The 13868-nt window shown below is 67.2% G+C and overlaps 2 protein-coding genes across 2 annotated transcripts; both read left to right on the forward strand.

Moving 5' to 3' along the window:
- Positions 1-4: 4 nt before the first annotated feature.
- CHLNCDRAFT_138801 (hypothetical protein) lies at positions 5-3917 on the forward strand (the record flags this gene model as incomplete). Its single annotated transcript, XM_005844411.1, has 15 exons — positions 5-118; positions 280-363; positions 500-566; positions 680-717; positions 812-1049; positions 1195-1231; positions 1381-1442; positions 1598-1652; positions 1764-1894; positions 2095-2277; positions 2425-2837; positions 3017-3156; positions 3202-3299; positions 3528-3760; positions 3858-3917. 15 exons carry the CDS (start codon positions 5-7, stop codon positions 3915-3917), a joined length of 1953 nt encoding a protein of 650 aa, XP_005844473.1.
- Positions 3918-5366: 1449 nt separating this feature from the next.
- On the forward strand, positions 5367-9976 carry CHLNCDRAFT_138802 (hypothetical protein; the record flags this gene model as incomplete). The annotated part of the gene is made up of 12 exons (XM_005844412.1): positions 5367-5448; positions 5662-5732; positions 5993-6162; positions 6408-6524; positions 6735-6796; positions 6959-7013; positions 7214-7371; positions 7537-7920; positions 8450-8810; positions 8981-9056; positions 9200-9508; positions 9725-9976. The coding sequence occupies 12 exons, from the start codon at positions 5367-5369 to the stop codon at positions 9974-9976; spliced, it is 2097 nt and encodes a 698-aa protein (XP_005844474.1).
- Between the last annotated feature and the right edge of the window lie 3892 nt (positions 9977-13868).

The raw sequence follows: 13868 nt of genomic DNA on the forward strand, positions 1-13868 counted from the left end.
TCGAATGCCGGGCTGGTATGACTGCGACTGCCAGGGCCGTGACAACTGCCACTGCCCCAGCACCGACCCACCTGGCGGCCTCTCTCTGGAAGACACCCCACAGTTCATCCTGTTCACCGTGAGTGAAGGAGCGGTGGGAAGCTGGCGTCGGCGCAGGCATCCTCAGGCATTCAGCAGCAGAGAGCGAGAGCAGCGGATCCGTTTACCTGCCTGCCTCCCTGCCCATGCCGCTGCCGGCGACTCCGCCGCCGAGGCGTGCCTTCTTCCTGCCTGCTGCAGCACGACGATGCCATTGAATGGGACACCGACAAGTACATGAGGGACGTGTGCGACGGCCGGTACAATCCCAACGGATGCCCCGCGGTAGGCGGCGCATCCCATCTTGCTCCCGCTGCCAGCGGAGATGGCCTGAGCAGCTGCGGCGCTGTGCCGCTTGCCCCCTTGCTGGCTGGCTGGCATGCTGAGCTCCTTGCATGGCATGGCTGTCCTATGAACTCAGGTCGCCACCATGTTCACCATGTCGAGAGGCAGCGACTGCGAACTGGCATACGATCTGTGGAAAGACGGTAAGGGCTGTGGCGGCCCGCCAAACTGCAGAGGCGCTTCGCTGCTGCTAGCTGCATACCTAGCTCCAGCAACGAGCTCAAACCTGGCTGCACTGATGTTGCTCCTGCCGCAGGGTATGAGATTGCTGACCACACCATCAACCACATAGCGGTGAGCTGCGCCAGCCTGGCGTTCTGTTATGTTGCCAGCCTGGCGGCCCCACCACAGCACGCTCAGCATGCCCCCGGCCCCTGCCTGTCTGCAGATGCCCAGGAACAGCCTGGACCGGGATGAAACGGAGGAGGAAATCATGGGGGTGCGCCGCTGGGCGAGCGAGGAGTGCGGCATTCCCGAGGAGGAGGTGCGGGGGTTCAGGAACCCGTACCTGCAAACCAACCCGACTGTGCGCGAGGTGCTGCACGACAACGGCTTCCTTTTCGACAGCACGCTCATGGAGAACGACGTATCTATCTCCGACTCCATGCACAACCGCGTGTGGCCCTGTGAGTGCATGCCGCCTGGGTGGCAGTGAGCGCCTGGACCCAGCTGTTTGCCCTTCTGCTGCCTGTGCAACCACCGCCACCGTGCATGCTGAGGCTCGACAGCCCTGCCACTCACTCTGCCTGCTGCCGTGCCCCTGTGGCGCAGACACGCTCGACTTTGGGATTGCCCAAAACTGTGACTGGTGGGTGGCGCGCACAGGGTTGGTGCAGTGCAGTGCCCGCATGCCTCAATTCACTGCCACCCTGCTGCTTCTGGGCTGCACCGCGTGCCAATGATGTGCTTGCCGATGATTTGCTTGAGAGCAGCATGCGGCGGCACACCCCTGTGCAGGTTTTCGCCCGCCCAGACCTGCAACAGCGAGGAGCGCTATCCGGGCATGTGGGAGGTGCCACGTAAGCATGAGTGACCTGTGTACCTGCTGCAGCTTTGCATCGGGCGTGGCGCACAGCTGCCAGGGGTGCCTGCTGGTCTGCCTCCCGCCTCCCCACCCATCCTTCCTTGCTGCTGCCATCCTTGCCGCTGCCTTCCTTTCTTTCCTGTGCTGCAGTGTATATTATGTCTGGCAAGGGCGTCTACACAATGGACTACGGCTCGGACAACAGGTGGGGGCCCTCCCTGCCTAGCTAGCCATGCACGCAGCGAGCGGGTATCGCTGACCGCCACCTGGCAGCCAACACCCAAGCTCCTTGCCTGCAATCCTCCTTCCACCACAGGCACTCCCTTTACGACATCTTGATGACCAACTTTGAGGAGACGTACTACGGCAACCGCGCCCCCTTCCCCATCTACATCCACACCCCCTGGTTCAACGACGACCGCATCGCCGACCTGCAGAAGTTTGCAGGTGGGCATGTGGTGGGATGGGTGGAGGAGGGGAAGCGGTTGCGCTGCCGCCTGCCTGCCGCTGCACCGCTTGCCTGATGACGAGGTGACCCCTGTGCCGTGTGTGTGCTTAAGGCTCCTTGCCGCGGCTGCCGAAGCTGCAACGTTGCCCCGTTGCATTACTGCTGCATTACGCGTGTACCTCCCCGCTGCCTCTCACAGACTACACCATGGAGCTGGGGGACGTCTACTGGGTGACCATGAGCCAGCTGATCGAGTGGATGAGGAACCCAATCCCCGCCTCGGAGTTGCGCCGCAGCGGCGCCATGTGCGGCATGAACCCGTCTCCGCCGCCGCCTCGCCCCATGCCGCGGGCAGGCATCAAAATCACGATCACCTTCAAGGGTGGGTGAGCGGCTGCTGCCTGCTGCCGGTGGCCTGCGCAGGCCTGCCCAGCAGCTGAGATACACAGGCGGCCTGGCCTGCTGCCGCGATGGAGGCCCATGCATGCCCACACCGTGCCCAAGTCTGTTGCTTGCCTTGCCTATGCAGGCGCCTCCCAGGAGCAGGTTGCGTCCCAGTATGCGCTGGTGGTGGAGGCTGTGAGCCGGCTGCTGGCCATCAACGCCAGCAGCACGTTTGTGGCAGACATCCACTCGGTTCCAGGCTCCCCTGCCGCAGCGCCAGCCCCCGCGCCCGTCCCGGCCCCGGCCCCGGCCCCGCAGCTCGCCCCCGGCGCCGCCCCAGCTCCGGCCGGCGGCGACGATGCCTCCACGCGCCGCCGCAGGCTGCTGGGCAAGGCCGCCGCGGAGGCTGCGCAGCAGGGAGGCTGCTTTGACGACGCCTCCTTCCTGCAGTACGAGGCGGAGGCGCATGCGGCTAGCAGCAGCAGCTCCCAGACCCCCAGCAAGGGCTCTGGCACCGTGGCTGCCAAGGACATTAAGGAGGCACCCTCCGACCTCCAGGTGGGTGGTTGGCAGCGGTTGGTAAAGCAGCGCGGCCTGGCCGGGAGGCAGCCATGCATGTAGCACGGGTCGCCAGGTCCCGGCTGCAAATGGCTGACCATGAGCCTGGCCTACATGCTGCACCACCGTGTCCCGATGCTTGCCGCTGATTCAGCAGGCCGTGGGCCCAGCTGCTGCAGGTCACTCTGGTGTCGGCTGGCACCGACCCGATCCGCCTCTACACCACCGCCACGCAGGCGCTCGCCAGGCAAGCCGGCCCGCGGGCACACAGCATGGTGCTTCTCATGCCCCGCCTGCTCGTGCCAGCGCAGAGCAGCACGTCCCATGGCGCTGAGTGCCCGCAATGCCCGCCGCTGTGGTGCAGGACCCCGCTGGCCCTGCCTGCTGGGCTGTCTGCTCTCAACCTGAACATGAACGGCACCCCAGTGATTGTTCCCTTCAAGGTACTGCCGCAGCGGTACGGTACCGGCACTCCCGTGCCGTAGGGGCAGCTGGAGGGAGAGCTGCGGGGGAGTGGAGCAGCCACCTAGCCGCCCTCTCCAAAGCGCACCTGACTGACGCCTTCATTCATCCCGCGTGCCCCTGGCTGCCCTCCCTCGGAGCAGGACGGCAAGGTGGTAAACCTGCCGCCGCCGCCATCCCCACGTCCGCCCCCACCCACGCCACCAACCCCTCCCGCGGCTGCGCCAGACGGTGACGACGAAGGAGGCGCCGCCCCTGTCGCCGACGGCAGCAGCACTGGCAGCAGCTCCTCTGGCGACAGCGAGGTGCTGGCCCTGTGGGCCATCATCGTCATCGCTGCTGGCGGCGGCTGCCTGCTGCTGGTCTCGGTGGCAGCCGTGCTCGCCCGCCGGAAGCGCCGTGCCGTCATGCTGGATGCACCAGCAACATTCAACCCCACCTACTCAGCTGCCAGCCTCAAGGTGGGTGAGCCCCGGAAACTGGCAAGGGTGCCAGCTGTGCACCTGCTGCCGCCAATGCAAGAGAGGTCAGAGCATCACCGCCGTGCGTGCTGTGCAGGAGTCGGAGGATGCCAGCAAGCACACCGTCATCTCCTTGGATGCCAGCACGCAGCAGTAGGCTGTAAGCTTGCTTATCACAATAACCCAACCCCGATGGTCGAGCTCTGCCTCCCATCCCTGACCCGTCTTTCCCCTTCGCTAGCCCTTGGCCCTGTTAACCCCCGATTTATTTCATCCGGACATGCCGTTTCAAGCTGCCTTCCCTCACTATGGCATTGGGCAATTAGAGGGCACCGGCCCCCCCATTCTTGTGTCCCCCCATTCCCCGGGTAACCCTGTGGGGGGGAAACATTGCACGAGCCGGAATGAAGTACCAGAAGCGAAATGATTTCTTCCCCACAAAGGTAACTAGTGGGTGGCAGTGTGCCATGCCGTGCGGGCAATGCAGGGTTGCCAGAGGGTGTGGTCCCGGCCAGGTCCAGGTGGCAGGGCGGCGGAGGTGCCGCTTGCGGGCGCCGGGCGGGCGGGGGGGGACAATCATCCCCTACCTCAGATGATCGATGCATATGCATAGCATATTGAGCGCCACCTGTTTGCTACTAGTCAGGGCGCACCTGCCATGCCTCAACCAAGTCGAGGTGCAGGGAGCGCCCCCGGAGGCCCACTCTATGCAAATTGGCAGACCGCGCTGCCGGAAAACGCGAGGATCGACTGCTGCAAGCGCTCCTCCCTCCCAACCACAGGTGAGCAGCACGCAGCATGGACCTCAATAATGGGTTGCGGGGTCGCTGGGGCGCTGATTGAACGCAGTGTGCAGGCGCGAAGCCCCGCCGATGCCATGAGAGAAGGCCTTCCCCCGTCGGCTTCGACATCCGCCCATGCTCTGCCGGCCCTAGTGCTTGCCCTGCTGCTCACGGCGCTGGGGGGCGTGTCAGGTGCGCCGGGAGCACGGTGGCGGGCAGCAGCGGCGAGCAGCCGCCGCTGCCCACCTGTCCCCCAGCCGACGGCGGTTCCACGCCAGCCCGCTGTTGCACCTGCTGCAACATAAGCACAGCACTCTACTCATCTGCTGCTCGCCATCGTTACATGGTATGTTTCCCTGGTGCGACTGCAGGCAGCATACCATGGTGGTACAAGTGCCTGTGCCGTGCGGGAGATGCACGGTGCATTTGCCCCTCCACCTCGCCGCCCGGCAACCTGGCGCCACCCAAGGCCCCGCAGTTTGTGCTGTTCACGGTGGGTGCCGCCCCTGCACTCGGCATGGCTGTATACCCCCGTCCCTGCTGCCGTGCTGGCCAGCTGGCATTGCTCCCCACTGGTCATGCCTGCCTGCCTGCCTGCCCGCCTCATGGCGATGCCCTTCGCCACCACCTGGTGATGCCCTTCGCCTTCCGAACATGGCACCATCCCACGCTCGCCCCGCACTCACCCAAGACCCCCACGCCGCCCTCTGTGCTGCTGTGCTGCCCCCGTGAGCCTGGCCAACCCCTCGCAATGCCGATGCCCCTGTGCATTGCGCCCTGGATTGCAGCATGACGATGCCATCAGCAACGTCTCAGTAGCAGCCATGCGTGCGGTTGTGGAGGGGCGGCAGCAGTCCAACGGCTGCCCCATTCCGGCCACCATGTTCACAATGGTGGTGGAAACAGGTGGGCCGGCGCGGCGCGACGCCGCCGCTGCTGCTGCGGGGCGCTGGCTGGGCGCTGTCGCCCGCTGCTCCGGCGGTCTGGCTGCGCGCTGGTTGTGTGCCAGCCTCAGCCAGCCCACGCTGCTCAGCCACCCTGCAGCAGCAGAGACTCGCCCCATCCGGGGCGCTCATGTGCCTTCCGTCATCCTGGCCTGCCTCCCCTGGGCTGCTGCAGACTGCAAGCTGCTTGTGGAGCTGTACAACCAGGGCTGGGAGATTGCAGACCACACAGCAACCCACAAATCGGTGGGCAGGGCGGGTAAAAGCCAGAGGGGGTGCCCGCCTCCGCCGCTTGCGCCTGCATGAGGCCCCTGGCCCCACACTCGTTGCCGGTGCGCCTCCCCACCGGTGCCACGCTCGGCCCCTCGAAGCCCCCATGCCATCACCACCAACAGCCGGTTGCACGCCTGCTCCTCTGGAAACTCACCTCCCTGCCTCCACCTGCCTCCACCACTCCCCCTCCCCATGCACACGCCCATCCCCTCCCTGCCCTCCCCGCCCGCCAGCTGATGAACATGACGCGCAAGTCGATGCGGCAGGAGATTGTGGGCGCGCGCGGCAAGCTGGCAGCCTGCGGCATCCCGGCCCGCGACATCGTCGGCTTCCGAGCCCCCTACCTGGACACCAACCGCTACGTGCGGGACACGCTGGCGGAGGGTGGCTTCCTGTACGACAGGTGCGCGTGTGTGTGTGGGTCGCTGGAGGTGTGACTTGTGGGATTGGCCGCGGCCCGTGTGAGCAGGCAACAGGCAGCCAGGGTGGCACAGCTGGCCCCGCGGGGCGCTGGCCGCCACACCCGCAGCCGCCCGGTGCATGCTGCCGCTGGTGCTGCTGCTGCTGCCGCTGCCACTGCTGCCAAATCTGCTCGCCTGCCAAACCACGGCCCCCTCACGTGCGCCCCTCCTGCGGTCTCCCTTGCAGCACGATGATCGAGCTGGGGGGCAGCCCCACCGCCGCCACCTCGCTGTCATATGGCATGGCCAAGCGCGTGTGGCCCTTCACAATGGATTACGGCCTGCCCATGGGCAACTGCCGGGCGTGAGAGGCGCTGCTGTCTTCGATGCCGGCCGCGCTGCTGCTGCCGCTGCCGCCGCTGCTGCCGCCGCTGGTGCTCCCCGGGTCAGGAGCCGGTGGTGGCTCCCGGCTGGGCGGCTGGGGTGCGGCCTGTCTCATGAGCCTGATGTGAGTGGAGGGTGGTTGGAGTTGGAGCGATGTGATGATGGAAAGCGATGTGTGCCCCTGCTGCAGCCTGTCGCCCATGCAGTATTGCCACCCCACCGAGCGGCACCCCGGCCTGTTCCAAGTGCCAGGTACGAGTGCGGGGCATCGGACGCTCAGCGAGGGACCTGCTTGTGCCGGTGACCGCCCCCCGCCTGCCTCCAGCCCCAGCGGGAGCCTGAGCCGCGCTTTGCGCGGCTGCTGCTTGCTGCTGGCCGTGCTCCGCCGACCTGCCGCCGCTTGGCTGCCTGCAGTGTGGGACCTGAGTGCTCTGGGGGGGCCTTACTCGATGGATTATGGAGATGAGAGGTGAGCCCGCTTCTTGAGCTGCCCCTTGAGCCTCGTGGGCGCCTGAGCTGCCCACACGGCTTCCTCGTCCCGGCCTGTGCTGAAGCCTTCCTCCCGCTGGCCCCTCCAGCTTGTTCTCTCTCCCTCTGGTGCTCCGTCTCATGTGCCTGGCCGACTCCCGCTGCAACGCGCCCCACCCCGCCTGCTCCCGCGTCCTGCAGCGGCAGCGGCGTGGCAGCCTCCACGCAGCCCACCTTCGACATCCTCAAGGCCAATTTCGATGCCGCCTACAGCGGCAACCGCGCCCCCATGCCCCTCTACATCCACACACCCTGGCTGCTGGCGGGGGACCACACCTCTGGGCTGCAGCGGTTCATAGGTGGGTGCCGCGGTGTTGGTGTCCCCCCTCGCTGGGCTGGCGGCAACGCCCACCAGCGCCTAGCCCTCCACCTGCATCTGGCTCGCTCCAGAGCCGCTCTGCTTTGCTACCAGCCTCTGCCTCTTTCACGTCTGCCCGATCCAATCCCCGCGCGCCGCCCTGCAGACTACGTGCTGCGCCTCCCCGACGCGCACTTTGTCACGATGCGCCAGCTGCTGGATTGGATGCAGCACCCCGCCGCCGCAGACCAGCTCACCCCAGAGGCGCTGGGGTGCGGCAACCCTGGCGGAGCGGGGCCTGCCAGGAAGGCAGACGACAGCGGTGGTGGGAAGCTTCCCGTTGTGAAGCCGCAGCCGCAGCCGGAGCCGCAGCAGCCCGCTGCGTCGCCGTCGCCGCCGCCGCCAAAGCGCAAGCCGCAACAGGCGCCCAAGCCCAAGCCCAAGCCGTCGCCGTCGCCGTCGCCGGATGGGGCAGAGGCGCGCCCCGAGGCCGCCGCGGCATCCCCCCCACCTGTGAGCCCCGCCAGTGCTCTGCCAGACCAGACCCGTGGTCAGCTCGCCTGCCCCCTCGGCTAAACTGCTCATCGTACTGCCCCTACTTGTTTACAGCCGCTTCCGCCATCGCCCCCACCACCCTCGCCGCTGCCACCCAGCCCCCCGCCGCCCAGCCCCTCGCCTCCAAGCCCCTTGCCGCCGCCGCCCAGTCCGCCACCACCCGTGTTTGCTCCACCCTCGCCCCCACCGCCATCCCCCTCCCCGCCCTCACCACCACCTCCCTCGCCGCTGCCACCCAGCCCGCCGCCTCCCTCGCCGCTGCCACCCAGCCCGCCACCACCTAGCCCGCCTCCCACCCCGCCACCGCCGCCATCCATGCCTGACTCTGGAGTGCGCATAATCTTCTTCTTTACAGGTGACCACAGGCTGCTGCTCCTGCTCCTGCTGCTGCTGCCACCAGGCAGATGACAGCTGGGCTCGCCACCCACGGCAGCTGGTGCCAGCACCTGGCACCCTGGTAGGTCGCCGAAGCAACCGGCATCGCGTTTGCCCGCCCCTTCTTGCCCTGCCCGCCTGCCCCGCAGGGATTGACGAGCAGGGCTTCAGAGCGCGGGCTGAGGGGCCGCTGCTGGAGGCGGTCACCCAACGTGTGCTGTCCCAGCCGCCCTTCACGTTTGTGCAAGAAATGGCCATGGTGCCTGCGGGCACCGCGCTGCGCTCGCTGCCTGCCGCCAGCCGGCGCGCGCTCCGCGCGGCGCAGGCGCAGCCGGCGGCAGCGGCAGCAGCGGGCCTGCGGCGGCGGCGGGCGCTGCAGCAGGAAGGCGAGGCCAGCAGCAGCGGCGGGGGCAGCGGCGGGGGCTTGATCCCTCGCTGGCTGGAAGTGATTATCATAGCTGGGGGCACCGACCCTATCCAAATGTATTACACCAGCCAACAAGAGCTGACGTGAGTGCTGCTGCTGCTTGCTGGCCTGCTGGGTGGGGGGGGGAGGGGCTGCCCTGCCTGCGCACCTGCCAGCGGTGGGCACATGCGACTGTGACTGCTGGCCTCGCCCACCCGCCCTACTGCCCACATACCCTTACACACCCTTTGCCATGCCGCCTGCCCGGCTGCAGCGACATCCGGCTCGCCTCGGTGCTGGCGGAGGCGGATGCTGAGCTGGCGACTCCCGTGACGGTAGTGCCGTTCAAGGTGTGCATGTATGGCTTTGCTAGGGTGCCTGGTGCTGGCACTCGCGGTGTATGCGTGGTACCATCCAAGGTACTTAGATGCAGCCAGCAGGCAACTGTGGATAGGTTTGACACTTGCCCTCCAACTTTCTTTCTTCGCTGCAGAATGGGGTGGACCTTGAGCTGCCCTCGGGTGCAGAGGCGCCGCCTATGGCTGCACGGGACATAGTCGTCACCGATGGCAGCAGCGAGGGCGCCGGCGGCGGCAGCAGCAGCGACACAAGCAGCAGCGGCAGCGGTGGCAGCGGCGTGCCGGTTGGCATCATTGTGGGTGCCGTGGCGGGCGCCGCGGCCCTCGTGGCGGCGGCTGGCCTCACCTACTACTTTTTAGTGGCGCGGCCGAGGCGTGCCGCCGCCCGAGCGGAGCAGCTGGACCGGCTGGAGAAGGCGTCGCCTGGGGCCTCGTCTGCTGAGGTGAGCGGCTGCCGGCGCGGCCTAGCGGTCTGGCCCTGGGGCAGAGCGCTGCCGGCAAGGCGCTACGCCTGCCTGCCGCATGCTCAGGCTGCCACTGCACCGTAGGAAGCCGCTTGGGTGCGGCCTCGCAGGCTCCAGCATTGGCCGCGCCTCCCGTGCCCCTGCCCCCTCCCGTCCGTGCCTGAGCCTGCTGCTGCTTTGCCTGCTGCTGTGCAGGACTCTGCCGCTGAGCGCGAGGCCAGGCACGAGCCTCAGCCTGGCGCCGAGGGCACGCCCACCCCACCGCTGCTGCTGCCTGCCTGCGTGGCGGAGAGCCGGCCGCCCAGCAGGACGGGCAGCATGCAGCTGGCGCCGGTGCCGGAGGAGGGCTGCGACGGTGGCGGCCTGGAGGAGGGTAGCGATGGCGCTGAGAAAGCATCGTCTGACCGCTCCATGCTCGACTCTGCCAGGGACCACGCCTACCGCTGACTACCCCCCACCGGCGGCTTGTCTCGGCCTCGGGACCAGCTTGTCCCTCACCCCCGCCTCTAGCAATAAGATGCGCTTCACCTGCACCCCTCTGGCTTTACCCTTTTCTTGACCCCGCAAGCAGACCAGCCGTGCCGCCTGCCCATGTCCCATACCATCACAACGATTGTTTTTTGTTTCCTGCTCAGGCCTGCGGCGGCTGGCATGATGCACTACATGCAAACAGTACGCTGCGGGGCCTTGACCGTTGTTGCCTGCACTGCACCTGCGACCCAGGTGCCCGCCGGCTGCCTTTCCAATTTTTGCTTACAAGTAGCATGCATTCTTTCAAGCCAGCGTTAGCACGTGCTGTTGCTGAGCTGGACTCTGGCATTGTCAGGCAGTATCAAAAAGAGCCTGCCCGAGTCTGTGAAAGGGCTTCCTGGAGGCGGTACCGGCTGTAACAAAATGGACGAAATCCGTTTCCCCCCAAAGGCAGCTGGCTTGATGCTATTCTTGTTTTCCCACTGCTGACGCACGGCGATAGATGCGTGATTGTGCGACCCTCAGGCTGCCTAACTGGCTGGCGGCGACACAAACGCCACCTGCACGGCAGCACGCAGCAGGGCTGCTGTACATCTGGTGCTGCAGGAGGCGGCGCAGGCTCCTCTCCTGCAAATGGATGGCCAGCACAGTCACGTCATGCAGCGACACGCCACAAGTGGACACACAGCACCGAGGTTGGCTGGTGGTTGACTGCGGGCTTGGCCCGCCGGCGTAGCTGGCGCACCTTTTCAGCCGCCCGCCAAGGCGGGAAGGGCAGCCCGATGAAGGATGCTGCCAGCTCTGGGGTCAGCCCGGCACCAGCGGCGGCAGCCTGCTCCGATGCATCCAGCAGCAGATCATACAGGTCCTGCTGGGGCTGCTGGGGTGCGCTTGGAGGCTGCTGGTGCTGGGGCTGGTTGGCGGGCAGTTAACGCAGGGCTGGAGCGGCACCCGGCTGGCTTTCGGCCCGCTGGGGATGGACCGCGGGCTGCTGATATGGATCAGCTTGGGGCTCCTGGGGAGGGGGTTGTGGGGCCTGTGCTGGAGGCAGCTGGCAGGCAGGGCTGGGGGCCTGCTGGTGCACAGGCAGGGGCTCCTTGAATGGGGCTGGGTGTTGGGGTGTGGCAAGCTGACAAGGTGGTTCCTGTTGCGGCTGCTGCCGTGTGTAATGCGGAGTTGAAGTTGGTGCGCCAGCTGAGTTGGTGGCAGGGGCAGGCAAAGTGGGAGGGGGAGCCGGGGCTGCTGCCCCTGGCGCAGTTGCCTGCAGCTGCCGCCGGCGCTTGGCGGCTGGCTGCTGGGCGCCTCCATGCTGCCGCTGCTGCTCCCCCTCCTTTCGGCTATTCACCCTATCGCCGTCCTCCTCCTCATAGCAGGGCCGTTTTCCCGCTGTGCGCTGCCTGGCGGTGGCAGCTGGCCCCCCAACAGGGGTGCTGGCGCCCTCCTCTGAGGCAGCGCCGCCCACTGGCAGCTGCCGAGGTTGATGCGAGGGCCTGCCGGCTGCCTGCTCCTGCTCTCCCTCCTCGCTGTCGCTGCTGCTCCCAGAGGGGTCGCCACGTGCTGCCCCCTGCCGCCGCTGGCGCTTGAGCTGCTTGTAGGCTTTTATGTAGCAGAGCTGGCACAGCCACTCCTCGCCAGTGGCCGGGAGCATACGAGCTGGGGCCGGGGCGGGTCGACTCGCAGTGCAGGCACCGCCGCTGAGCTGGCGGCAGCACGTGGCGGTCCCGCTCCCGGCGCTCCAATAAGCGCCTGGCTGGCAGCTGCCCCGCTTTCCTGCGTGCATATTTCCAGCACGCATTGCACAGCAGAGCGCGTATGGTTGGGTGCCTGTACCACCGGTTGCCACCAGTGGCAGTGCTGCCGCAGTGCGAGCACTGGCGCTGCTGCTGCGGGTCTCCCTCTGTGCCCTCCTCCTGCTGGCTGTCCCGGGCTGCCTCTCCTTGCTGCGGCTCGGCCGGCTGCTTGTCAGACATCCCCAGCCAGCTGCCTGCTGCTGCCGAAGCACTGCCTCCAGCAGCTGCTATAGCTGGGCTGGGCTGCGCTGTTGCAGCAGTGGCAGCAGGGACCGCTGAGCCTGGTGATGCTGTGGCGGCGCCAGCAGCCACAGCCCTTCCCGCCTGCAGGCGTGGGTCCCTGCTGCTGCGTTGAGCCAGCGGCAGAAGCTGCTGCTGCTGCCGCTGCTGCGGTGCTGGCTTGCCGTTGGCTGAGAGGTGGCCGCCTGCAGCTCCTGGGTTTGCGCCTGGCAGGCCTGCCACCGCTAGCACAGTCGACGGCTCGCCCGCCGTGGCCGCCTCCTCACCGGTAGCAGCATCAGCACGGCCGCTCCTCATCTGCTTTTCTCCTGCAGCCCCCAAGCTCGCACACACTCAAAGAGAATGAAGGCAGCCCTGGCGACTAGGGAGGTCATCAGCCGACCCACGGGCTCAGTGCCCTGGTGAACCCTGGTCCCCTGGCTGTTGCCCTGGGCTCACAAGGTTGTGGTGCCAGCAGCACACCCAGGAGCAGGCCTCCAGGAGCAGCCGTGGCAGATCCGAGCCCACCTCGCTGTTGCCCGCCAACTGAGCCACAGAAAAACCAAACAAGCCAATGTACAGACACAGCAAGGCGCTACCAGGAGAGATAAGAGGCTCAGGGAGGCCCTGTGCGGGGCTGGAAAGCTGGCGGCGGTACAGCTGTACAGAAGGGGAAGCGCCCAACAGGAAGCGAGAAGGGGCTCTTGAAGTGCATGTCTTGATGTTGGCCCCGCCCTGCGCGGCTGGTGCTGCATGCTGGTGCTGCGACTGATGCTTGATGTCCACAGGTGGCAGGGCTGGCGCCTCTAGCACCGCCTGGGAAGCCAACCGCCCAACTGGTGGTGCGGGTGCACAGCGGGGATGATGACACCTCCCCCGACAGGCGGTCCTGCCACTCTGGTCAGGTCAGCTGCCTGCTGCCATGCAGCGCCGCACCAGCCACGTGCACAGCGGCGTGAACAAGCGCTGCCGCCGCACCGTACTGCCGGCGCTCCAGAAAGCGGCGCAGGCTCCTCTCCTGCAAGCGGCCGCACATGACAGCGAGCGAAGGCGTGGCACACCAGGTCTGGGACAATGCTGCACTGTGGGCTGGGCAAGCGACACACACACCTTCTCGGGTGGCGGCCAGGGCAGGCCGATGAAGGATGCTGCCAGCTCTGGGGTCAGCTCGGCAGCAGCGGCGGCAGCCTGCTCCGATGCATCCAGCAGCAGATCATACAGGTCCTGCTGGGGCTGCTGGGCAGGGGCTGGGGGCTGCTGGGGTGCGCAGGAAGGCTGCTGGTGGTGGTTGGCGGGCTGTTGGCGCAGGGCTGGAGGCTGCTGGTGCGGGGGTGCTTGGACTGGTGTTTGCTGGGGCATGGCGGGGCGCTGACGAGATGGTGGCTATGGTGACTGCCGCCGTGGGTGCTGTGATGAAGCCCTCTCCTGCCGAGGCCGCGGCTGCTTGCGGCGGTGGGGCTGAGGGGCTGAAGCTTGTGCTCCAGCTGGGTTGGCGGCAGGGGCAGGCAGAATGGGAGGGGGAGCCGGGGCTGCTGCCCTTGGCGCAGCTGCCTGCTGCTGCCGCCGGCGCTTGGCGGCTGGCTGCTGGGCGCCCCCCTCCTCCTCCCCCTCCTCCTCCCCGTCATCCACCTCACCATCCTCCTCCTGGTAGCAGGGCTGCCTGGCTGCAGTGCGCAGCCTGGCGGCGGCAGCCGGGCCCCCAACAGGCGTGCTGGTGCCGTCCTCTGCAGCGGCGCCGCCCACTGGATGCGAGGGCCTGCTGGCCGCCTGCTCCTGCTCTCCCTCCTCGCTATCGCTGCTGCTCCCAGAGGGGTCGCCACTTCCTGTCCCTTGCCGCCGCTGGCGGTTGAGCTGCTTGT

Source organism: Chlorella variabilis (genome assembly GCF_000147415.1).
Source record: "Chlorella variabilis unplaced genomic scaffold CHLNCscaffold_22, whole genome shotgun sequence".
In the NCBI taxonomy this organism is placed as follows: Eukaryota; Viridiplantae; Chlorophyta; class Trebouxiophyceae; order Chlorellales; family Chlorellaceae; genus Chlorella; species Chlorella variabilis.